The 23712-nt window shown below is 49.6% G+C and overlaps 1 protein-coding gene across 6 annotated transcripts in view; it reads right to left on the bottom strand.

The window, feature by feature from the left end:
- Cracd (capping protein inhibiting regulator of actin dynamics) overlaps window positions 1-23712 on the bottom strand; it is a 203682-nt gene that overhangs the window by 20055 nt on the left and 159915 nt on the right. For 3 of the 6 annotated variants that reach the window (XR_007213512.1, XM_048363818.1, XM_048363821.1), the window contains 6 exons: window positions 19959-20094; window positions 10992-11156; window positions 8040-8108; window positions 4576-4758; window positions 2518-3075; window positions 537-2451 (listed from right to left, as the gene is read on the bottom strand). Coding sequence is in view for 5 of the 6 variants with exons in the window: in XM_048363818.1 (XP_048219775.1) it covers window positions 537-2451; window positions 2518-3075; window positions 4576-4758; window positions 8040-8108; window positions 10992-11156; window positions 19959-20094 (3026 nt within the window). In the remaining variant the exon portion in view is untranslated. Of the gene's footprint in view, window positions 1-536; window positions 2452-2517; window positions 3076-4575; window positions 4759-8039; window positions 8109-10991; window positions 11157-19958; window positions 20095-20338; window positions 20393-23712 lie in introns of those variants that run through there. The other 3 variants (XM_048363822.1, XM_048363819.1, XM_048363820.1) reach the window with 3 other exon arrangements.

Below are 23712 nucleotides of genomic sequence, written 5' to 3'. Positions count from 1 at the left end.
ATTTCTCTCCTAATGGGGTATTTGAACAAAGTTCATTAGCCCAGAGCAGCACATTGAATAGCAAAGCCTCAGGGAATGGAGGCGACAGCCAAAGCAGGTAATTTTGCTTTCTGGCCTTTTCCTATCTGGAATAATTCAACAGCAGTTAGAAAGCTCAAAATGTCAAAACTGGGTAGAGCCGGGCGCCAGGTTGCTCACACCTGTAATCCTAGAGACCTGAGGATTGTGGTTGGAAGCCAGACAGAATAGGAAATTCCGACTATCTCTGGGATTAACCAGCAAAAAGCCACAAGTGCAGCTGTGCCTCAAGTTGTAGAGCACAGGTCTCAGAAATGCTTAGGGACAGTGCCCAGGTCCTTGAGTTTGAGCCCAGGACACACACACACACACACACACACACACACACACACGCGGGCACACACGGGCACACACACACACGGGCGCGCTTGAGAGGAAGGAGCCTGGGGCTCTGATAATCAAGGGGCACTTCCAGTGGGTGCTGCCCTGGCCTAGCGCTTTTCCCTGGCCCTACCCACCTTTCCTCCCTGCCTCGGGGACTGGGACGGGTCTCTCCTGCTGACTGGTGGGCAGCAGGGAGGACGTGAGTTTCCTCTCCGGCCCCTCTTCCTGGTCCCTCTTCTGTTCCTTGCTGTCCTGGGAGGGGGGCGGGGAGGGGGGCTGGGGGTCACTGCTCTCCGGGGCCTCCTTGGGGGGCTCACTGTCTGCTTTCCCAGTTCGCCGAGCCAGCAGCTCTACCAAGTAGGGCCTGCTGAATTTGGAGAGCGGGGACGACGGCGGGGTCTGGCCGGTGGGCTTGGGGGCCAGGGCCGGCTTCTGCATCGGTGGCATTCTGATGGCTGCCTTGTCGCGCTCGGGCGCCGGGGCCAGGCTGCTGGCGGGTGGCTGGGGGGCCGAGGGAGCCTGGCCGCCCAAGGGGCTCTGGGCATCGTCCCTCCGGGAGGCGGAGGCTGACTTCTTCCCCGGTGGGAGGCCGGGGCCGGCCTTGGCCGCCACGCCCAGGGCCTGTGGCTCTCGGTCCCCGAGGGCGCCGTCCGCGCCGTCCCCAGAGCTGCTGTGCCGCTTCTTCTTCTTCTGCTCGGCCTGCTGGTCGCAGTGGAAGCGCAGCGAGTAGTTGGTGCGGCGCAGCTTGATCCCGAAGGGCGAGGCCTTCTCCTCGGCGCCGGGCGCGGCGGGCTCGGCCGCGGCCGGGCCTCCCGAGGCCTCGCCGTCCGCCGCGGGGGCCGCGGGCGGGTCGGGCACCAGGAACGACGGAAGGTCTTTGGCAAATTTGCAGCCCTGGCTGGTGTCGGCGGGCTCCGGGCGCCCCTCGGGCCTCTCCGGGCTCCCGGGGGGCTCCTGGGGCGCGGCGGGCTCTTCCCCAGGCCCCGGCCCGGGTCTTTTCCTGCTGCCCTCGGCCTCGGCGCCGTCCGAGAACTTCTGCCAGGCTGGCATGATGGAGAACTTGGCGTTGACCGGCGGGGTCCGCCGCAGGGTCCCCCGCGAGTCGCACCGGCCCCGGAGCGCCGGCTCGTCCCCGGGCCGGGGTGCCTCCCGGTCGCCGCCGCCGCGCGGATCCCCCTCGGCGCTCTTCAGGATCCTGGAGCGAATAGACGCCCACTCTGCCAGGGCGGCGCTGCCGGGCGCCTCGGGGGGCGGCCGGGGCTTGGCACTCCGCTTCTCGTCCGACAGCCCCAGGAGCGACTTGCAGGCCGTGTCCTTGATCTGGCCCAGGTTGACGGCGGGCCCGCAGAGCTGCGCCCCGGTGACCAGGATGGCGGTGTGCGGGATGCTCAGCGCCGAGGGCAGGACGCCCGCGTGGGGGGCCGGGGGCGCCGCCGCCGGCTCCGGCCCCGCGTCCTGCGCCGGGGTCACCGGGCTCAGGTTGACCTTGGGGAAGAGAATCTGCCGGCCGCCCGAGGACACCTGGAAGGTGTAGGGCCTGGGGGTGCTCTGCCGCTCGTCCACCTCCTGCCAGCGCAGCTCCTCCACCCGCCGCTCCCTGTCCGGCTCCCCGGGCGACCGCCCTTCTTCCCGGCCCTCGGCTGCCCCCGCCTCGTCGCCTTGCCGCTCCTCGGGGTCTTCGCCCTGCCTTTTGGGTGCTGGGCTTCCTCTGTCTTCTGGCCTCTCCTCCAGATCACTGGGCGGTGGGCTGGGCCAGTGCCCGCCGTCCTTGGCCTCCAGCTGCGCGGCTCTGTCTTCTGGCCTCGCTGCCTCCATCTCCTCATGCTTGCTTAGCTTTTCCCTTTGCCGGGCCTGCTCCTGCTCCTCCTGCTCCTGCCTCTCCTCCTCCAGCTCCCGAAGCCTGGCCTCCTCCTCCAGCCTCCTGGCCTCCTCCTCCTCCAACCTCTTGGCCTTCTCTTCCTCCAGCCTCCTGGCCTCCTCTTCCTCCTCCAGCCTCCTGGCCTTCTCCTCCTCCAGCCTCCTGGCCTTCTCCTCCTCCAGCTTCCTGGCCTTCTCTTCCTCCAGCCTCCTGGCCTCCTTTTCCTTCAGCTTTCTGGTATCCTCCAGCCTCCTTACCTCCTCCTCCAGCCTCTGCTTCTCAGTCTCCTGTTGCTGAGCCTCTAGGGTCTCAAGCCTTTGGACTTCCTGCCACTGTCTCTCAGCCTCCTGCAACATATGCTCCTCCAACTGCTGGGCCTCCTCCTGTAGACACCTCTGTTCTTCAGGCTCCATATGTTCTTGAGCCTCCTGTTCCCTCTGCTCTTGCTCTCGGCAGCCCTGTTCCTCCAGGCCCCTCTGCTGCACCTTTGCCGGCTCCAGCGTCAGGTCCTCTTCCAGGCCTTCCTCCTCGGCCTTCTCTTGCAGGAGCTCCTGCCTTTGGTTCTCTTCCCACAGCCTTCTCTCTAGTGCCTGCAGCCTCTGCTCTTCCTGCCGTCTCTTCTCCGCAGCTTCAGCCTTTTGCCGTTTGCACTTGGCCTCAAGTTCTCGCCAGTAGTCTTCTTGGCGTCGCTTCTCTTCCTCTGAGTCCAGGGGCTCTGGCTCCTCCTCATGACAGATGGGCATGTCCTCTCCTGGGTGCCCACTCTGGTCCAAGGAGGGCTGACTCTCCAGGAGTCCTGGCTCATTTTGTCCGTCCTAACATGGAGGAAGGGACACAGTTAGCCTTTGACCTTTCCCACAGACCACCCTCACTCCTGCAGCTCACGATGCAGATAGCCCTACTCTCGTTGGGACAGGTGTTCCTAAGGGCTGCATCCAGCAGCCCCTCTGCTGACTGAGATGTCCTGTTCTCATTTTAGTTATTACCCAATGGCAAACAACGATTACATTCCCAGAAACAAGCAACTCGTATGTTTTAAATAACTTTTATTACAGTACACTGTAATTCTTCTTATTGTTTATGTTAATCTCTTACTGTGCCTAATATAAGTATAGAAAAAAGTACCTCAAGTGTCCACTAGGGGGCATGGAGCTGGCCAACTCACCAGGGAAGAGTAAATGGCTGGATAAAGAACTTCATTTTAGTTGCCTGATCCTAGCTACTCAGGAGGTTGAGATCTGAGGATTACAGATGGAAGCCAGCCCAGGCAGAGAAAACCTGAGAGACTCTTATTTCCAATTAAAAGCTGGCAGTGGAGCTGTGGTAAAACGCTAGCCTTGAGCAAAAACAAAAAACTCAAAAAACGAAAAACCTCAGAGACAATGCCCAGGCCCTGAGTTCAAGCCCAAGTTAAGAACTTCATCTTAGGAAGGAAGGGGGAGATACAGTCATAATACTCAATGCATATGCTATAAAATTAAGAAAATTGAGGGGAGGAGTTGGGTTGGAAGGATGGAGGACAATGATCCATGGGTGAAGATGCATAGTATTTGTAAAATGATTGATTTGTGGGATGGCAACTCCTTTGTACAACTACTTAATAAAAATGTAAGTACTGGTTGCTGGTGCCTCATGTATATTCCTTGCTACTCAGGAGGCTGAGATCTGAGGACTGAATTTTGAAGCCAGCTTGGCAGGAAAGTTATGAAACTCTTATTTTCAATTTAACCACCAACCCAACCCCCATTCAAGTAGTAGAGCACTAGGTTTGAGCACAAAAGGTCAGCGACAGTACCCAGGCCCCAAGTTCAAGCCCCAGGACTGGTGTTAAATAAATGCATACAAATGATAAACAACTTCATCCTTATATATTGCTCTCTCATTCCTTTGTCATTTCCCCATTCTGTTTTCTTACTGCTATGAATTCACAATAAAACTAATAACCCAGGAGATGAGCAACACAGAGATTTGGCCTCCATCAATGTCCCCTGAAGCTTGTGACTCAGCAGTCCAGCCTATTCAGACTGCAGACCTTCTGGCTAAGTAACACAGCCGAGGAGAGCCAGTCAACTGTTCTTCTGCAATGTCAGCACAAGGTATCTGGGTCCCATTGCATCCCACAAGTGACCTCCCGTCTGAAGTCCACCAGCCTCTGGACAGAAAGGGCTACAGAAGAGAAACAGACCTGCTGACCCTCATCCACTGCTGTCCACTGATACTCCCCATGGCCAGATGCCTAGATCCATTTGGTAACATCAGTGTCCAGCAGGCAAGGACATCTATCTGTCTGGTCAGCCAGGATAGGCTTTACCCACCTGGGCTAGTCGCCTGTGCTTCCTTGACACCCTCTGGTTTTTTGGCTTAACAGCCAGTTTGTGCTTGGCAGCACTGTTGTCCAGGCGGGCGATGGCCAGGGGAATGGCATCGAGGTTGACACTTTCAATGGTACCAGCAGAGGAGAAATGCCTTTTTGGACGAGATGGTTTCACTGGAGCAACCTAGGGTGCAGATTGAGACATAAAGTCAGTTTGGAGAAGGAAACAGCCTACGGGAAATCCCAGAATAGTAGCACATATTGGATTCCACACCTGGTCAAGCCTAGGGAAGACCAAAGCACAAAAGGGCTTACTGATACTGTGAAATGAGCCTTAGTTTTGAAATCAAAAGACAAGATGAAAAAAAAAGCTTTTGAGCACAGCACTGGTGGCTCATGCCTGTAATCCTAGCTACTCAGGAGGCTGAACTCTGAGGATCACAGCTCCAAGCCAGCCCAGGCAGGAAAGTCTGTGAGATTTTTGTCTCTAATTAATCACCAAAAATATTAGAAGTAGAACTTTGGCTCATCTGTTACATTTCCTGCATTCTTTATTGTTATTGAGTAACCTCAAACGCTTACAGTAAAGTTTGACAAGTTTATGTGTCAATTTTATGTTAAAAAAAAAAGACAAGACGTTGCTGGGAGTGGTGATTCATATTTGTAATCCCAGCTACTCAGGAGACTGGGGTAGGAGGGTTTTAGATCAAGGCTGGTCCTGGACAAAATCATGAGACTCTATCTGTAAAGAAAAACACTAAAGCAAAAAGGGCTTGGTGCAAGCTCAAGGCCCTGATTTCAATTCCTAGTACTATGGGAAGGGGCTGTATCAGGATCATTACTTGTATTCACTGTAAAGTTTAGTTAAAAGCTGGGTGCTGGTAGCTTACACCTGTAATCCTAGCTACTCAGGAGGCCAAGATCGGAGATGGCAGTTTGAAGCCAGCCTAGGCAGAAACATCTGTGAGACTCTTATCTCCATTTAACAATCTGAAAACCAAAAGTGGAGCTATGGCTCAAAGTGGTAGAGCACTACTCTTGAGCACAAAAGCTCAAGGACAGTGCCCAGGCCTGGAGTTCAAGGCCCAAGACTGATCCTCCCCCCCCCCCCCCAAAAAAAGCTAGCCTTTCCAGGACTAGGTTTCCAACTCTGAATGATATGGGACAAGGCTGGGCACAAGTGCTTTTGCCCACAGTTAGGCCCACAGACTTGGCTGATTTTGTGCCACAAAGGAAGAACAGCATGAAGGAGAGTCACGGAGTTGCAGTCTCCTGATCAGAAAGCCTAAAATAATTAGTACCTTTCAGACATGGATACACACTTAACTTCTACAAGGGACCTGAGTTCAAATGAGGAAAGAAGGTGTTTTCTTATCTTTGTATCAGTCTCTGTTATGCCCAAGTAGCAAACCTCATTTGATAAAAAAAAAGTGCTCAGTCCCTATTTGTTGCAGTAATAATACAGTCTCTATGACAGCTACTTGGATTTTATAACCATTAAAAAGCGTTTTTGGCCAAGTGAAGCTCTGTTCCTGCCTATAATTCCAGCACTCAGGAGGCTAAGGCAAGGGAACTACACATGGAGATGCCATCTCAAAAAAAAAAAAAAAAAAAAAAAAGGTTTGTCACAATCACTCTAAAGTCACACAGTATAATGTGCACCAAAAAGCTAAAAGAAAAAAGAGCCCTGGGGGAGGGGGAATGAGTGGCAAAAATGTACCCAAGGGACAGGTGCTATTCCTCAAAGGATAAACTGTGAACAGTCCACATTGTGGAGTGAGGGTGTGATCATTCCAAGATCACAGCCTCAGACTAACCAGCCACCCACACTTAAAAAGATTAGGGTGACTGCAAGACAGCCTGAGCCAGAGTCCACGATGATGCATGCGACAGTAGGATGCATGCCTGTTAAGTACAGAGAATTTAGAGGAGCAGAGAAAGGCCTCCTGCTCCTCCAAGCCACCAGGCAGCAGGGGGCGCTCTCAGTCAGCCCCGCACGCACACAGGGGCAGAGACAGGGCCCCACTCAGGTGGAGTGAATGGGGTTTAGCCAAAGGGTTTGAGTTTTGCAATGGTCTTCCATATTTATGCACAACAGATTAAAGAGCAAGTTAGCTCCAAGAGTAAAATGGACATTTGGCATACAGGAATTTATGACAAGAACTGCAGAAAAATACTTCTAGCCTTAGGCTTTCTTGTTTTCATTTATTTATGGTTACTTTTATAATGGGTGTCAATTCTGAGCTATTGTTGAGAAGAGATGAATTAAAGATGTATTTCTACCCCCTGAGAGATGCAAGAGGAAAAAGAATCAGAGCCAGTGTGGAGGTAGAAGGCAGGGCGAAGTGCCAGGGGCTGAGCTTTAAGTGCCAAGCTTTGTGTCTAGTTATCCTAGCTGGGTCGCATCATGATCAGGATGGTGGCATTAGCTTCAACCATCCCCTTCGTGTCACAGAGAGGCGTGTCTCTGTGCAGGCGAGCAATCCCCATTAGAGCGGGAGAGCTCCTGCATGAGTGGCACTCAGAGAGGAGGTATTAACACGGTTTAAATGTGACATAGAAATGCTGTGTGTGTGTGTGTGTGTGTTATGTTACATATGTTATATGTAACATTTCCATGCTATATATAACTTCTCATACACAAAACTATATACATATATAACTTTATAAAACTGTGTCCATATCTATGTGTGTATATACATGTATGTATGTGTCTATGTAGCTATCTTCTAGCTGGGCATGGTGGCTTCAGCCTGTAATCCTAACTACCTGGGAGGCAGAGATGGAGGGATGATGGTTCAAGGCCTGCCTAATCAGAAAGAAGTTCATGAAACTTGGGGATGCAAGTCTGTTACCCCAGGTAATGGGTCTGTCTGTTATTTCAGTGTGAGTATAATAGGCACCTGTCACCCCCGGCCACATAGGGAAGCACAGACAGGAGAATCACAGTGCAGGCTGGCCTGGGCAGAGAGCAGAATGCTACCTTGAAAATAACTGTTGTAAACAGAGGTTGGAGGTGTGGCTCCAGTGGTAAGGGCCTGCCTGGCAGCAGGCCCTGAGTTCAGTCCTCATTATTGCTAAGATACAGACAGACAGATAGATAGATGGCTAGATAGATAGATAAACAGATAGATAGATGGACGATATATAGGTATTGGGTGGGTTTTTTTTTCTTGTTGTTACTATTCGTTTCTCAATGTCTCTAAATACAAGAAGACCCCTCCTTACACACAGGTATCACATTTTTTTTCTGATTTATTTATTTAAGTTAATTTTTCCTGGATATTTTTCAGAGCCAGGGTCAGTTGTAGCAGTTGTGTTGTCAAGGAAACACTTGTACCACTGGTTGCATGTTGAAGGAATGACACAGGAAGCCAACATTTATGAACAGAAAAAATGAGGAAGCAAACTGAAAGAAAAAAGAAAAAGGCAGGGAGCTCAGTGAAGGGGTTCGGATCCTGTTACCTTGTCTTCCATCTCACTTCCGGCCCCAGGGAGGTGCAGAGGACTTGGAGAGCTTGGCGGCTCGCTGGGCTGCAAGAGTGGAGAAGTGCAAGTCAAAGGCAGGACTAGGAAATGACGGGCCAAGAACCAGATGTGTCCTGTATGGGCTGGCCCCTCCTCCACATGGGGTGCAGCTACCTCCACAGGCTGCACAGTCATGGTGAGGACAGTGCCAAGAAGGTGGGGGGGGGGCGCATGGGGCAGGACCCCAGCCACAGTGTTTGCGATTCTCTCTACAGCCTAAGGGGCTCTCAACAGCCACCTTACCTGAGAAACTCGGCTGTGTCTCACATGGGCCCCCCCACCCAATCGGGGTGGGGGGGCTTCTGCCCTCTCTGGCTGCTTCTGACCTTCTCCTGCCAACCTCTTTTAGAGCAATGGGTGAGAAGAAGCCACATGAAAAAAGAAGAGAAAGCGAAAGAGTAGGAAGGGGCTAAAAAATGCAGGATGGAAGAGAAAGGCTCAAGATTCAAAGCTTTGTGTCCTATGCATGCACTGGGGTCCCCACTGCCCCCCACCCCCTGAAGCTGGATGACCTGCTAAACCTGCCAAAGATCGGGTTGCCACTGCCTCCTTTCTTTTCTTTTGTGCTGGTCCTGGGGCTTGAACTCAGGGCTTTGGCTCTCATCTTGGCTCTCCCTGGGCTTTTTTTTTTTTTACTTAAGGCAAATGCTCTACCTTTCTGGGCTTTTTGCTGATTAACTGGAGCTAAGAGACTCATAGACTTTTTCTGTCCAGGCTGACTTTGAACTTTAATCTTCAGATCTCAGCCTCCTGAGTTGTTAGGATGACAGGTGTGAGCCACCAGTGCCTGGCTTGGTGTGTTGCCATTTCCTATTTCCCCTTGCAGTGCCACCAAGGCAGCTTGCTCTGCCTCATTCTGCCCACCACGGAATGACGTGCAGAACACACAGCCCTCACTGTGATTTCCCTGCTGGAAATGACTCAGAGGCCCCCCCGACAGCCTTCCGCATCGGATTCACCCTTTCTCCACGCTCAATGCCATCTGCCTTTGGTACCTGCTCTCCCCAGCCTCCAATCAGCCTCATGGGCCAGCTTCCTGGTCCTCTCTGGACTAGCTCCATCCCATCGGGCACTTTGTTCTCCCTCATCCCTCTGCCTAGAACATTCCTCTGCTTGTCTTCCCTAGCTCTGTTCCCGACCCTACACCTAAACCTCCCCCCAAGTTACTCTCTTTGGCACTGCCCTATTTGTCTTCATCTGCATGGATCCTATTTGCCTACGTGTTGGTCTGTGAGCTACCTGGAGTTGGCCAGTGGCAAATCTTGCTCATCTCCATTACACCCACATCTAAACCAAGGTCTGCTGATCAAAAGGCCTGCCTTGGGGCTGGGAATATGGCCTAGTGGTAAAGTGCTTGCCTCGTATACATGAAGGCCTGGGTTCAATTCCTCAGCACCACATATATAGAAAAGCCAAAAATGGTGCTGTGGCTCAAGTGGTAGAGTGCTAGCCTTGAGCAAAATGAAGCCAGGGACAGTGCTCAGGCCCTGAGTTCAAGCCCCAGGACTGGCAAAACACACACACACACACACACACACACACACACACACACACACACACACACACACACACCAAAAAAACAAAAGGCCTCTTCCCCCAGGTCACAGCACTCCGTGGAGAACAGAAGTCACATTCGCTGGGCCACCACTGCCTTACCTGCTACCCAAGGTGGTATGTGTGCCAAGGGCCATCAGAGTCAGGCCCTGGCAGAGACAAGCGGGGGGGCGGGGCAGATTATCCCTTTCCCTCCCCTCGCCTTCCTCCCTTTGTTCTGCACCTCTCTTCCTTCCTTCCTACCATATTAGCTGATAACTCACACAGTTTCTTCTGAGGCATACCTTTTTGAACAGCACCAACCAAAATGTCAAGCACACTGATAATGTCAAGAATATGTTCCCTCCCTCACTTCCTCCCTTCTTCCCTTCCTCCCTCCCTCCCTCTTCCTTCCTTCCTTCTTCCTTCCCCTTCTCTCTCTCCCTTCCCCTCTCTCTCCTTTCCTTTATCCCTCCATCCTCTCTCTCTTTTTTCTAACACTTGAAACCTCATCCCTTACCTACAGAACCGTTGTCTCTAGCTATTACTAGGACTTCTGCTCCTTTTCCCATAAACTCCTAAGAACATCCCTTCTACTGCTTGAAGAATTCTCAGTTTAGGGCTCAAGATAGTTCTGAAAAAGTATCAACAGAGCTGGGTATGGTGACACACACCTGTAACCCCAGCTACCCACGAGGCAGATGTAGAAGGGTCAAGGTTGGAGGCTAGCCTAGACAAAATACAAACAAAAGTGGCAGGCACCTGTCTATCATGAGTCCTTGGGTTCAATCACCAGCACTACCAAAAAATAAATGTATCAACTGATGACATTTAGGCAGGCATGTCTGGAATGTGACTGCTTTCCCTCCTGAGGGGACCTGAGCTGGTCTGTGGGGTGGGCTCTGTCTCACTGAGTCCCTTTGCTTTTCTTTGTGTAATTTCTCAGTCCAATGTGACAAGGAGTCATTCAGTGTTCCCACGCAGGGCCTGGTTACATCCTGGAGAGACAGAGACACAGATGAGGGCTCCAATGTGGGCTATGTGGTGAGGACACACAGACAGGAGACTATGCCACTGGAAAAAGGCTAGGTTGGAGTTTCCCAGAAGAGGTGAGCCTGAGCCTAGAGGGTGTGTGGAAGAGCATGTGCAAAGATCCTGCTCCCTCTCCCCTGTCCTCTCCTCACTGGAGCCAGGCCAGCACATTTGCCTGAGTATTCTTCAGCCCTGGGCTACCCCTCAGAAGCCCCTCACCACCTTGTCCCCTGACTGCAGATCTCAGGCTTATCCGGTGCCCCAGTCCCTGCACAGCTTCCAGCACTGGCTTCTGAGCCATCGAGTCAGGTCCTGGAGACTTACTCTGTTCTCTGTGTCTAAAAGGACAATGTCCTGCTGAGTGACGATCTCCATGGGACTGGTCAGAAACAAGTCCTCCTCTGAGCTAGCTTCTCCACTGCCGGCCTTCTTCATTGGAATGGCATTAGATGGCCGCTGCCCAAACTTGATATTCTTGCCCAACTGTCGCTGGGGAGAAAAAAGAGAAAGACGTTCTGAAGCAGCCAGGCAGTCCCCGCTCCCCAGGCAGGTTCTGCAGCATAGCTGGGGGGCACTGAGGCATGGCAAGGGCAGCAGGTACTCTCCTGACACCCTGCTGTGCCAGGGAACCAGGGTACAGCCCGTCTTCAAGCCAGGACCTCTGCCATCAACTATCTCTTTCATGGAAAGGCCGCCATTTTCCAGTAGATTTGGGGAATCTATTTCATGCCAAAGTTGGAATGCATGGCTTTTTATTCTCTCTCTCTCTCTCTCTCTCTGTCTCTCTCTCTGTGTGTGTGTGTGTGTGTGTGTGTGTGTGTGTGTGTGTGTGTGTGTGTGTAGTGGGGCTTGAACTCATGGCCTGGGTGCGATTCTCAAGTTTGTTTGCTTAAGTGTAGCACTGGACCACTGGAGCCATAGCTCCACTCCCAGCTTTTTTGGCGATTCATTAGTGGTAAGAGTCTCTCTCTCTCTCTCTCTCTTTTTTTTTTGCCAGTCCTGGGCCTTGGACTCAGGGCCTGAGCACTGTCCCTAGCTTCCTTTTGCTCAAGGCTAGTACTCTACCACTTGAGCCACAGCGCCACTTCTGGCCGTTTTCTATATATGTGGTGCTTGGGAATCGAACCCAGGGTTTCATGTATGCGAGGCAAGCACTCTTTCCACTAGGCCATATCCCCAGCCCCAAAGTGGTAAGAGTCTCAAAGACTTTCCTGCCCCAGGCTGGCTTTGAACAGCAATCCTCAGATCTCAGCCTCCTGAGCAGCTGGGATGGCAGGTATGAGCCACCAGTGGTTTCTTGACTTTTGAATAGTCTAAAAATTGAAAGTCTTTTGAAAGTACAAAACAACTGTATGGAAGACAGTAATGTGGTAGTTACAGGCTGGATGTGGTATGGGCACTCCGGCTCCTTCTGGACAATTCTCCCAGGAATCCTTAAACTTCTACCTGACCACCAGCACCCAGCTGACCTCCTGGCCCAGCAGGGCACAGCCATGGTGAAGGTGGCAAGGTGAAGAGAGTCCGGGCCAGCAAGTCTTTCCTTGGTCAGTGCTGGAGTCACAGGAGAGAAGAGAACAATTTGGACTTCTCTATACTTAAGAGTGTGTGTGTGTGTGTGTGTGTGTGTGTGTGTGTGTGTGTGTGTGTGTGTGTGTCTGCCAGTACTGGGCCTTGAATTCAGGACCTCACGCTCTTACTTGGCTCCTTCCTGCTAAAGGCTAGCACTTTATCACTTGGGCCACATTTCTACTTCCTGGTTTTGACCCATTAATCAGAGATAAGTGTCTTGTGGATTTTCCTGCCCCAACTGGCTCTGAACCTTGATCCTCAGATCTCAGCGCCTTGTATAGCTAGGGTTACAGGCCTGAGGCATCTGTGCCCTGCCTCTGCCTATCTTGAAACAGGGCATCAAGGAAACTTAGAGAAAAGGACAGAGGCTCGATTGATTTCTAATCAGAAGTGGTAGGTGAAAGGCCTGGCAGAAAGGAAGAAAAAAAACAGTGTCGAAATTGGAAGGTAAATAGAGCTGGGAATGAGACCAGGCAGGATTCAAAAAGGGAAACCATCTCGAGCTTGCCCAGTGGCTCCTGGGGTGGGGGTGGGGGCAGTAAATGCACCCCCAGCTCAGCATCATTCTCTAGATGCAGGTACCTGGGTTTCATAGGATTTATAAGCCTCCAGAGATGTCTTGTTCTCTGATCTTCATCTTTAATCTCACTAATGTTTAGTCCTACGTACTTCCAAAGACCCTTAGCAAACTACTCTAGTGCGGGGAGAGGAGTGGCCCAAGCTTGTGCAAGGAATGAGTGACCCCAAAGGAATCTGAGCCCAGGCCTTGCAGAATCACACCCAGGGCTACCTGAAAGCACTTCAGTGGCTCACATAACTCTGATGCTGCACGTCCTCCCCACAGGACCATTATATAAAGAGATGGCGGCACAGCATGTTTAATGCGTCCCAAGTTCCCTGGCAGAATTCCCCCTCCCTTAGGGCACCATGGTCCCCAGACTCCCCAGACCTCCCCTGCTCGGTCCCAGCTTCCCTCCAGCCTTGGCCTGGTGGGCAGTGAGACTGCAGACACATGACAGAAATGAGCCACAGCTGCCTCCCCCACGCCCCCACCTTCTGGGACCCCCCCCCCCATGCCAAGTCAGGAGCATGGCAAGGCAAGGCAAGGGTTAGCACTCCAGGCGCTGGGACCCCAGCCCACTTCTGGCTTAGCCCCAGAGGAGGGAAGCAAAGCCAGGGAAGGACAGTTTCAGCAACCCCAAGGGTGGCAGGTGCTGAAAAGGGAGTGTCGTCCAGAAACGGGTGCAGCAGGAAGCAGCAGTTAGTATCTATTCTAAGCAGGTCAATAAGCAGGCACAGTTAGAACAGCCAATGGAGTCAGACAGCAGGACACCGAGTCATTTAGTCACAGTCCCAGCTCATGGCTGCCCTGCGGGAGGGGTGGAAACCCAGGCAGAAGACCTGTCAGTCCAGCCTGCCTCAGAACGGTGGCCAAGAACCACAGGCTGGTCTCAGGCCCCCTTGACTGGAGAGAGGCCTGATGGCAGAACCTGCCAGTGATCCTGATTGAGCGACAAGCCAGCAGGCCAGCCTCTCCCTCAACCCCTGTTTTTCTCTCTCCTTTCTTTCCCCCTCCTCTTCTTTCCTCCCTTTTCCTTCCCTCCTTCCTTTCTTCCTTCCTCCCTTCCTCTCTCTTTCCTTGATTTTTTTCTTCTATCTCTCTCTCTTTTTCTTCTTCTTCTTCTTTTTTTTTTTTTTTTCCCATGTCGGTCATGGGGCTGGAACTCAGGGCTTGGGCGCTGTCCCCAAGCTCTTTTGCTCAAGGTTAGAGCTCTACCACTTTGGACCACAGTGCCACTTCGATTTTCTGGTGATTAACTGGAGATAAGAATCTCATGGACTTTCCTGCCCAGGCTGGCTTTGAAACATGATCCTCAGATCTCGGCCTCCTGTGTAGCTAGGATTACAGGCATGAGCCACCAGTGCCCAGCTCTTGATTTTTTTTATTTATTTTTTATTTTTTTGAGACAGAGCCTCGCTGTTTAGACTAGGCTAGCTAGTTCCTTGCCGTCCTCCTGTCTCAGCCTCTGGGGTGTGTGAATTACTAGAGAGCAGTGTGCTGCTTCAATGCATGCACAGAGCATGTCAGGATCCCATTAGGGTGCCTGGCAGAATGTCTACCACCTGGAACAGTTCTCAGCTCTCTGTGCTGTGACTGTGGTAAGGTTTCTTTTCTAGCTATCTTGACATGTGCAATCATTGTCAACCCTAGTTGCCCCACTGTGCTGTAGGTTGCTTGAGCCCATTCCTCCTACTTGCTGTCCTGTTGTATCCATTGGCTCCAATGGAAAGAATAACAAGATGGTATTCCTTTATATCTCTAATGGAAAGAATAATTCCTAATGAGCTTGCTGGCTGATCTTCTACTGCCATTTCATTAAGATTTTTGTCTTCATTGCAAAAAAAGAACAAATATGCTGTTATTTTTACCTGTAGTGGGGCTTGTTTTAGAACGCAGACTCATCCTGATACTTAGACAAAAGTGAAGATGGCTAAATGTAGTCACAGTCTGGACAAGAGCAGTGCCCAGGGACGCCATGACTGTTGTGGCTCCAGGAAAAAAAGCAAGAGAACGTGGAGGGAAATCTCTCTGCTGGAAGATGGACAGAGGCATGGGAAGAGCATGGAAGAGGAGAGGGAAGAAGGGGGAGAGTGCCATTATGGCAGCCAAGAGACACAGGGAACAAAGAGGGAAGAGCTAGGGAGGGGATGGGAGTGTACGTGTTCCTGTACTGTGCACACTTGTCAAAGGCTGATTCATGTGACATGTATGTTCCTCCTGACAAAAGAAGCATAATGCTGTTACCGTTGAATCTGCAAATGTACATTGTATAGTAGAGGCTGATTTGAAATCCCTGGAGAGAACAGATGGGGGTTGGGGGAAGGGGAACGGGAGGACTGAGAGCCCGAGGGGCGTGGTGGCTGGGATGAGGAAGCAGGTGAATGTCTCTGTCCAGGCAAAGGACTGTCCTTGAAGGCAGGCCCTGCAGCTGCTAGCTTGGGGTAGGGTGGGGGACGAGGGCCATGGCAACTGGTTCTGTGGAAGCCAAGGCCCAGACACTCTCCAGCCACTTGCTCTCTCCCTGGTTCCTTCTCCAAATGCCTCCTGCAGCTCTGAAAGGAGACTGGGCTGCTGTGACATTTTGTAAGACATGTCAACAATGGAAAGATTCCTGCTAACCCCCCCGCCCCGGCAATCTCAGTAACACTTGAATTCAAAAGACATGGACACATGTGGCTTAAAAAATTAATTTAGCCTATCTCCAAGCACTATCATGGCAAGTAGGTATAAGTGAGCAACTACTGCAAATCAAGCTGTTAAGATGAGCTGGCCTTTCAGTTTAGAGAGAGAAACTAACACTCTCTCTTACCTATCTATCATCTATCCATCCCTCCACCCATCTATCCATCTATTTATCTGTCTGTCTGTCTATTTATCCATCTATATGAGAACATGAAGAACAGGGAAGGGAAGGGGAGTGTGTGTGTGTGTGTGTGTGTATATATATGTATATATATATATATATATATGTCTTTATACACACTGCAATTATAACCAGGGCAGAGTGTAGATTTGTATATGTACTGATGGTCTGTGTTGCTGGTGGCTATGAATGGAGTTACTGTTGAGACTGGAATGTGAACTGAAAGGAACTATATTTTATTCATTCACATTGGGCCATTTTGTTGCGATATGGAATGTCGGAGAACAATATTACAGGAATGCGCATCCATATTCATGAAGCGGGTTCCTATGGTATGGAAAATGCCAAACACATCAGATTCTGCAGCTTTCACACTGCCAGGGTCTAGAAGTGCCCAGATTTTTCACAGCCATTCTTTAGCCCATGTCTGTAAGAGCAAAGCCAAGGAAAAATAAAGTGGCTGTCTTCTTGTAAGAACTGTACATATTTCCATCGTTAGAGCCATTTGTAAAAAAAGAAGCAGCATACCCATTTAAAGATGCCTACTCTAGGAAAAATGTAGTGAAGAGCAGGCCTTCATTCTTTGAGTCCTTAGAGGTTAAAACCGTCTAAGGCATGTTCTTTAGGTATTTTTAAGTGAAGTCCAGACACTAGCTACTAAGGATAGAGGTTTTCCTCCTAGGCCCAAGAACTATGGTAAGAAATAGTCTAGACATTTCTCTCATAGAGGTGGGGTGTATAATTCTAAAAAATTCACCAAGGGGCCTCAAATGTGCTGCCCCTGTGTTTTATCATTACAGCCTGCTCTGACCTCAAGTAAACAGGCATCCTCCTGGCCCATGCTTCTGGAAAGCTGGAGGCGATGACAAAGTTGTTGTAGCCCAACCACAAAGCTTGGAAAGCTGTCTGCCATAGCAGGTGTCAGTGACTTCACCTTGATCACAGACCTCAGACCCCAGACCCCCCACCCCCAGATTCTCCATTACATGCACCCTAGTTGTTCAGGTGGGGACTGGGAGTGTCACAGAGATTAAGTGATTTCCCCCCAAGGCCACACAGCAGGGGTGGTGGAGACCCACCTCGTGCTTCCTACTTTACAGATTCCTTCATGAATTCACATGGTTTTCACCCTACTGCTCATGGAGCAACTGGTTTCTTACACAGAATCCTGAGTCTGGTATATTAAAAACTGGTTCTCGCTTTGCACATTTTTTATAATCAGAAACAATGTATGTAAATTTCCTCTAGAAAGATCCAAGTGTTTGCTACAGAAAGTTTGGCAGGTGGTAGATTCAGGTAATTGAGGACAGGGCAGGTTGATTTGTGTTATACTCCATTATCCAATACTCAAAGGAAGAGAAAAGGACAGCAGGTGCAATGACTCAATGTGGACACAAGGGGGAAACCTTTCCCAAAGGCAGGCACTAACAGCTGCCTGTCCAAGGATTCCAAGGGCTAGGTAGTTTCTGTTATAGTTTCTTTCTTTCTTTTTTCTTTTTTTCCAGAGCTGAGGACTGAACTCGGGGCCTTGCGCTCACCAGGCAGGCGCTCTTCCGATGAGCTAAGTCCCTAGCCCCAGGGAGGTTTCTTAAGTAACACCGAAAATGGCTTTTTAGACCCTTCCTCCCCTTCAAATGTCATTCCAGTAGATATTTCAATTCAAAAGAATGTCTTTGTGATGGTGGCTAATCAGTTATCCAGGACCTTTCTTGTCAAATCAGTGTTATTCATTCCTTTTCCCTTAAAAAATACACACATATAGACAAAGACAATTCCAGACATACGAACACACATGCCTCAGACACAGCTAAACCATCTCGTTCCATGCTGGAGTAGATGAGGGGCGCTCGTTTATGCTGCTTACTAAGCATCAACACCAGCATAACGTGGTGGTAGAAAAATGCAAAGCAGTCATGCAAGTTCAGGATAGGATGAGGGCTCTACCACTTACCAGGAGCATACTGCTCAGTCGACTGAAAAATAAAGCACAGGCTTTTGGGGGTGATACAGTTATATCTCAGGTCCCTCCAAATTTACATTTGCTATCATCATGCCCCCTCCCCCATGTCCCTCCTTGGAGAGCAAAGCCTTTTCTATTAAAAAAAAAATCACAGTTGAGCTGAAAGGAAAGCTTGTGAATCCATGCAGCAGAGGTAAACTGTCAAAAGTTAAGAGCCCTCAGATGGTGATTCTGCTTTCCTCCCATGTTTCTTTTTGTGTGAACAGAATTGTTGCCATAGGGAAGTTGATCATTCTACATTTCATGAATTATGAAATCAGATTAGTTAAAATCATGACTTGAGTCATGCCTCCAGCCTGGCTTTTTGCTGGCTAATTAATGTCTCTGATTCTTCTGCTAGGTCTGGCTTTGAACAACAGTCCTTCAGATCACAGCCACCTGAACCTGAGTAGCTAGGATTACAGGTGTGGGCCACTGGGACCTGGCATAATGTTAGACTTTTCTTGAGTTTCTATATTTTCAAATACTGCACAATGGCCTAATTAATAACCTAATAACAATAACTCTAATTTTTGAAATGGCATGTCATGTGATGTGCCAGAGTGTATACCATTTCAGGTAACATGCTGTCATTTATTATTTTTATTTTATTTTATTTTATTTTTTTGCCAGTCCTGGGGTTTGAACTCAGGGCCTGAGCACTGTCCCTGGCTTCTTTTTGCTCAAGGCTAGCACTCTACCACTTGAGCCACAGTGCTGCTTCTGGCTTTTCCTATATATGTGGTGCTGAGGAATTGAACCTGGGACTTCATGTATATGTGGCAAGCACTCTTGCCACTAGGCCATATTCCCAGCCCTTTCTTTTTTCTTTTTGTCAGTTATGGGCTTGAACTCTGGGCTTGGGTGCTGTCTTTGTGCTCTTCAACTCAAGGCTAATGCTCTACCACTTCAGCCACAGTGCCACTTTTGCCTTTTTCTGTTTATGTGGTACTGAGGAACCGAACCTAGGGCTTCACGCCTGCTAGGCAGGCACTCTACCACTAAGCCACATTCCCGTCTTGTAATAATGATATTTCATGGACAGGTTTCTGCATGTCATCACTTTGAGAAAAACAATGATATGATAAGCCAGAGGTGTGGAACCTACTGGGAATGATATGCCAAGAATCAAAAGACTAGAAGGAAGACAGAGATTCAGATTTTCCTTGGCCATCTTCAGCAAGCTATGGGAAGTGAGCCCTTGTTTTCTTTTCTAGAGTTCAGACATAGTGGAAGAGCACAGCCAGCTGTAACCACAGGCACAGCAGCCTGCTCAGGAAAGCTGGGGTGTGCAAGGCAGCCTGAGCTGCCTCTGAAGGTAGAACTCTGGCCTAGGCCATTGGTGGATGCTGGCATAAAGACCTGGGTAAGTTTGGGTGTGGTGCCAGGGTGTTACCTACTTCTCTATTTGCCATATGCTACCAAACAAAGGTCACAAAACACATAGCTCTTGCTCAGTAGAGGCAAGATGATATCAAGAAAGTGGACAATTTGGTTTGAGCACATGCATCATTGTACTGGTAACTACTGGGGCCATTCATGCATCACTCATTCATTATTGTAAAGGGCTCCTCATCCCACTCTCCCCCACCCTCCCCTGCCACCATAGAAGCTTAGCTTAGGTGTTGCTCTCCAGTGAAGGAATTCTCCCAAACACTGGGTCAAACCTAGGTAGTCAGACCCTAAGTTTCTGTATTCCTCCTGTTTTCCCTGTTATTTTACTCACACTTAGCAAAGGATTGTTTCATTCTATTTTCCTTGTTAGGTAGTTACCAGTAGAGTCAGTGTTAGGTAGGAAAACTACCCCCCACTGCAGGGTGAGCAGGAGGGAGTTGGCGACGGGCCTCTGAGATGGCTGGGAGCCACATTTATGGCCCCAGAAGAAAAAGGATCTCAGCGTTCACTGTCTGGAGCTGGTGACTTGGACTGTGAACCTGTGCCATGCGGCTGGCTCTCAGGCTGGCTTGCTGGTTAGGCGTTCTGTCCTCCACACAAGCCCACAGTGGGGCGCTTCTTCCCACACTCAATAACAAAGGAGGGGTCCATTTGAGAGGAAAGGAAGGGACAGTCATGAATGTAGGCAGCGTGTAGGCCTCTCGCTGGGGGACAGGTAGCTTCCAGAGAACTTGAGAGAGAGTTTAGGAGACCAAAGGTTCTCCCCAAGAGCCAGTCCTGGCCCTCCCTCTCCATATTACTCACAGAGTGACTGGGGTCTCTTCCACCACCCTCCACAGCCAGGCCCCGCCCCTCCCCTGGCACCGCCCCTGGCATCGCCCCTCCGGTCTCCAGCTGTCTTACCTGAAGAGTTTTGACCTTGCCCAGGATGTTGTCCTGTGACATTGCTTGAACTGTCTGCTCACTTTCTGCTCCCCCATCAGGGATAAAGATACTGTCATGGGAAAACGCCCGTGTGCCCATAGAATAGTTGGAGGACCTGGAATGCAAAGCAGGTGTTTTATTAGGATGATATGTTTCCTTTGGCAATTCAGTTTTCTGTCCTTCCTGACTTGGGGGACTTAACCTACATTTTTTTGTTGTTGTTGGTCATGAGGCTTAAACTTATGGGTCCGTGCACTGTCCCTGAGCTCTTTTGCCCAAGGCTAGTGCTCCACCACTTTGAATCACAGCTCTACTTCTGGAATTTTGAATGGTTAATTGGAGGTCAGAGTCTCACGCACCTGCCTGCCCAGGCTGGCTTCAAACCATGATCCTCACATCCCAGTAGCTAGGATTCTAGGTGTAAGTTGGTTCCAGATCTACCTGCATAGTCTCTGTGTCATCTAGGGAGCCCCAACAATGCTGCGGTCCTTCCTGTCAGCATTCATGTCAGGAACTGGGTGGATCAGCTGATCTATACATAGGAGGTGGGAAGCACAGATCTTACATGGCTCAGAACCAACAGCTGGGAGAACTGAAAAGATAGTTACAGCTTTGTCACATTTAGGACAGAAGGTGCTGTACATTCTTAACTGGAAAAGCCCTACCCAGCAGAGTTGGCCCAACCAGTTTTGTCCCAGGAAGTCTCACCATCCGTTTTTGTTTTTTTCCAGTCCTGGGCCTTGGACTCAGGGCCTGGGCACTGTCCCTGGCTTCTTTTTGCTCAAGGCTAGCACTCTGCCACTTGATTCACAGTGCCACTTCTGGCCATTTTCTGTATATGTGGTGCTGGGGAATCGAACCCAGGGCTTCAAGTATATGAGTCAAGCGCTCTTGCCACTAGGCCATATCCCCAACCCCCTGTTGTTTTTTTTTAATTAAGTAATTTGTAGATCCATAAGAAGCAAGAGTTTCTCTCATATTACAGTCAAATTGGGAAAGCAGAGATTTGTGTCTAAAGCAAGGACTCTTAGAGAATTAGGCTGGAGAGGGACTACCAATTGAGGAATTCAGGGAAACAGGCCTTGTCCCTGATGAACGCCTTCCATGGAGTTATCATATAAAGATCAAATGCTATGGGTTGGATGCAGTTTGAACCTAGTTGTTCATGTGCCAGAAGCCAGTGCCAGAAGCCAGTGTGATGATGCTACAATAGTGACAGACCCTTTAACAGGTAGATTTCCTAATTTTTTTTTCTTTTTCTATACTGAATAGTGTATGCTAAGGGGAAAAATGTATGTGAAAAACCCACTTGTTGAGTTCTTTTATGTCAGAAGTATTTTTTGTATTTTGAATTTCCTCTTTTTTTTTTTTTTTTCCAGTGCTGGGGATAGAGCTCAGGGTTTTGTGCACACTAGGTAAAAGCTCTACCACTGAGCTCCATCTCCAGCCCTGGATATTGTTTCCCCCTCACATTGTATAGTTTTATTAAACTAAACTATACAAATGAATGGGACTCACAGTGACATTTCCAAACAGATGCAGAGCAAACTGATCATGTCCATCCACCTACACTCCCCCTTCTCCCTGGCCACCGTGTGTGTGTGTGTGTGTGTGTGTGTGTGTGTGTGTGTGTGCATGTGTGTGCACAGATGTGTGCATGCACGTGTGCTGGTCCTGAGGCTTGAACTCAGTGCCTGGGCACTGTCCCTAAGCATTTTTGCTCAAGACTAGTTCTGTGCCACTTGAGCCATGGCTTTACTTCTGGCTTATTTCTTTTGGATGGTTAATGGGAGGTAAGGGTCTCATAGACTTTCCTGTCTAGGCTGCCCTAAAACCATGAGCCTCAGATTTTAGCCTTCTGAGTAGCTAGATTATAGGGGTGAGCCACCAGCACCTAGTTTGGGTCTTTTTTTTTTTTGTGGTTCTGGGAACTGAGGCTTTGTGCTTGCTAAACAGGTGCTCTCCCAGCTGAGTCCTTTTTGCTTTTCCTTTAAAAAATGTTATTATGGGGCTGGGAATATGGCCTAGTGGTAGAGTGCCTCACATACATGAAGCCCTGGGTTCAATTCCTCAGCAGAAAAAGCCAGAAGTGGCGCTGTGGCTCAAGTGGTAGAGTGCTAGCCTTGAGCAAAAAGAAGCCAGGGACAGTGCTCAGGCCCTGAGTTCAAGCCCCAGGATTGGCAAAAAAATATTATAAAGGTGATGTACAGAGGGGTTACAGATACATAATGTAGAGTACATACAGATGTAGAGTACATTTCTTTTTGGACAATGTCACCCCATACCTTGTTTTCCCTCAGTTTTCTCTTCCCATCCCCACTCACAAGTTGTATAGTTGATTTTCAACATATTGTCTAGTGAGACAATGCTTTTCTTTTCTTTTTTCTTTATTGTCAAAGTGTGATACAGAGGGTTTACAGGTTCATATGAAGGGCAGTGAGTACATTTCTTGTTCTACTTGTTACCTCCTCCCTCATTTCCCCCTCTCCCCCTGTGCTTTTCTTTTTTTGAATAGGGTCTTGCTTTTCTCCTCAGACACACCTATCCAGCCTTTGATATTCTGAGGCAGGGTCTTCCTATGTAGCCCAGGCTGAGCTTACAATCCTCCTCCTGCCACTTCCTGAATGCCACTATTCCTGACTCCTCTCCTCTCCTCTCTCTTCTCTCCTCTCTATTCTCCTCTCCTCTGTCAGATCATAATCTCTCAAATCCTGGCAATCTTAGCAGCCTCACAATCAAATAGCTGTGTTTGCAGCCTCCAGAGATGAGCAACAGCTTTGCGGCCTTCTCAGTCAGCCCCAGGAGTTTTGGTCTCTTGGCTCGTACCATAAGTTCCTAGATCATAGGTGCAGAACAAGGTGCAGAAGATTAGGCTCAACTCAAGGGGTTCCTTTCTCCGCACGCTGACACCAGCCCAGCGCGGTGCTTCAGCAGCCAGGCGACACCTTCAAGGACGCATGTCTTTCTTTGAATATTCTACCTGCATTTCTGATGGTGCTTAGTGGAAATGCTGATGTGCAACAAGTGACTTGATAACAGCCAGAAGCACATAATTAAGTAACTGTTGATACTTATTAAGTTCCTACCCCATGATACAGGTTTCTATGGCTCCTGAGGACTGACTTCAACAGTGCTAAAAAAGATTTTTATCTCTATCTATCCATCCATCCATCCATCCATCCATCCATCCATCCATCCTTCCATCTATATGAGATAGGGTTTCACTATATAGCTGAATTTGGCCTCCAACTTGCTATGTGGGCCCAGGCTAGCCTCAAATTATTTTTTTGGTCAGTTGTGGGGCTTGAACTCTGGGCCTGGGCACTGTCCCTGAGCTCTTCAGCTCAAGGCTAGCACTCTACCACTTGAGCCACAGTCAATTCTGGTTTTCTGGTGGTTAATTGGAGATAAGAGTTTCACAGACGCTCCTGCCTGGGCTGGCTTTGAACCACAATCCTCAGCTCTCAGCCTCCTGTGTAGCCACAGCCCCTGGAAAACCTCAAATTCTTGATCCTCCTGGTTCTGCCTCCCTAGTGCTGGAATTGTAGGTGTATACCACCACGCCTGGCAAGTTTTGTTTTATTTTAAAGCACTGAGTAGAAACAGTGGAGAAGATTGCCTTATTAGCTGCACAAATGAATGCTCTCTTGTAAGCAATTTCATTTATATCATGCAAATTAAGAGCAATTCCTTGGCCAGTCATGTAATATTAAATCTTAACTAATCACGGTTA

Source organism: Perognathus longimembris, chromosome 16, assembly GCF_023159225.1.
Source record: "Perognathus longimembris pacificus isolate PPM17 chromosome 16, ASM2315922v1, whole genome shotgun sequence".
NCBI lineage: Eukaryota > Metazoa > Chordata > Mammalia > Rodentia > Heteromyidae > Perognathus > Perognathus longimembris.
The sequence above is the reverse complement of the archived record's forward strand: the minus strand, read 5'-3'. Positions and strand labels throughout refer to the sequence as shown.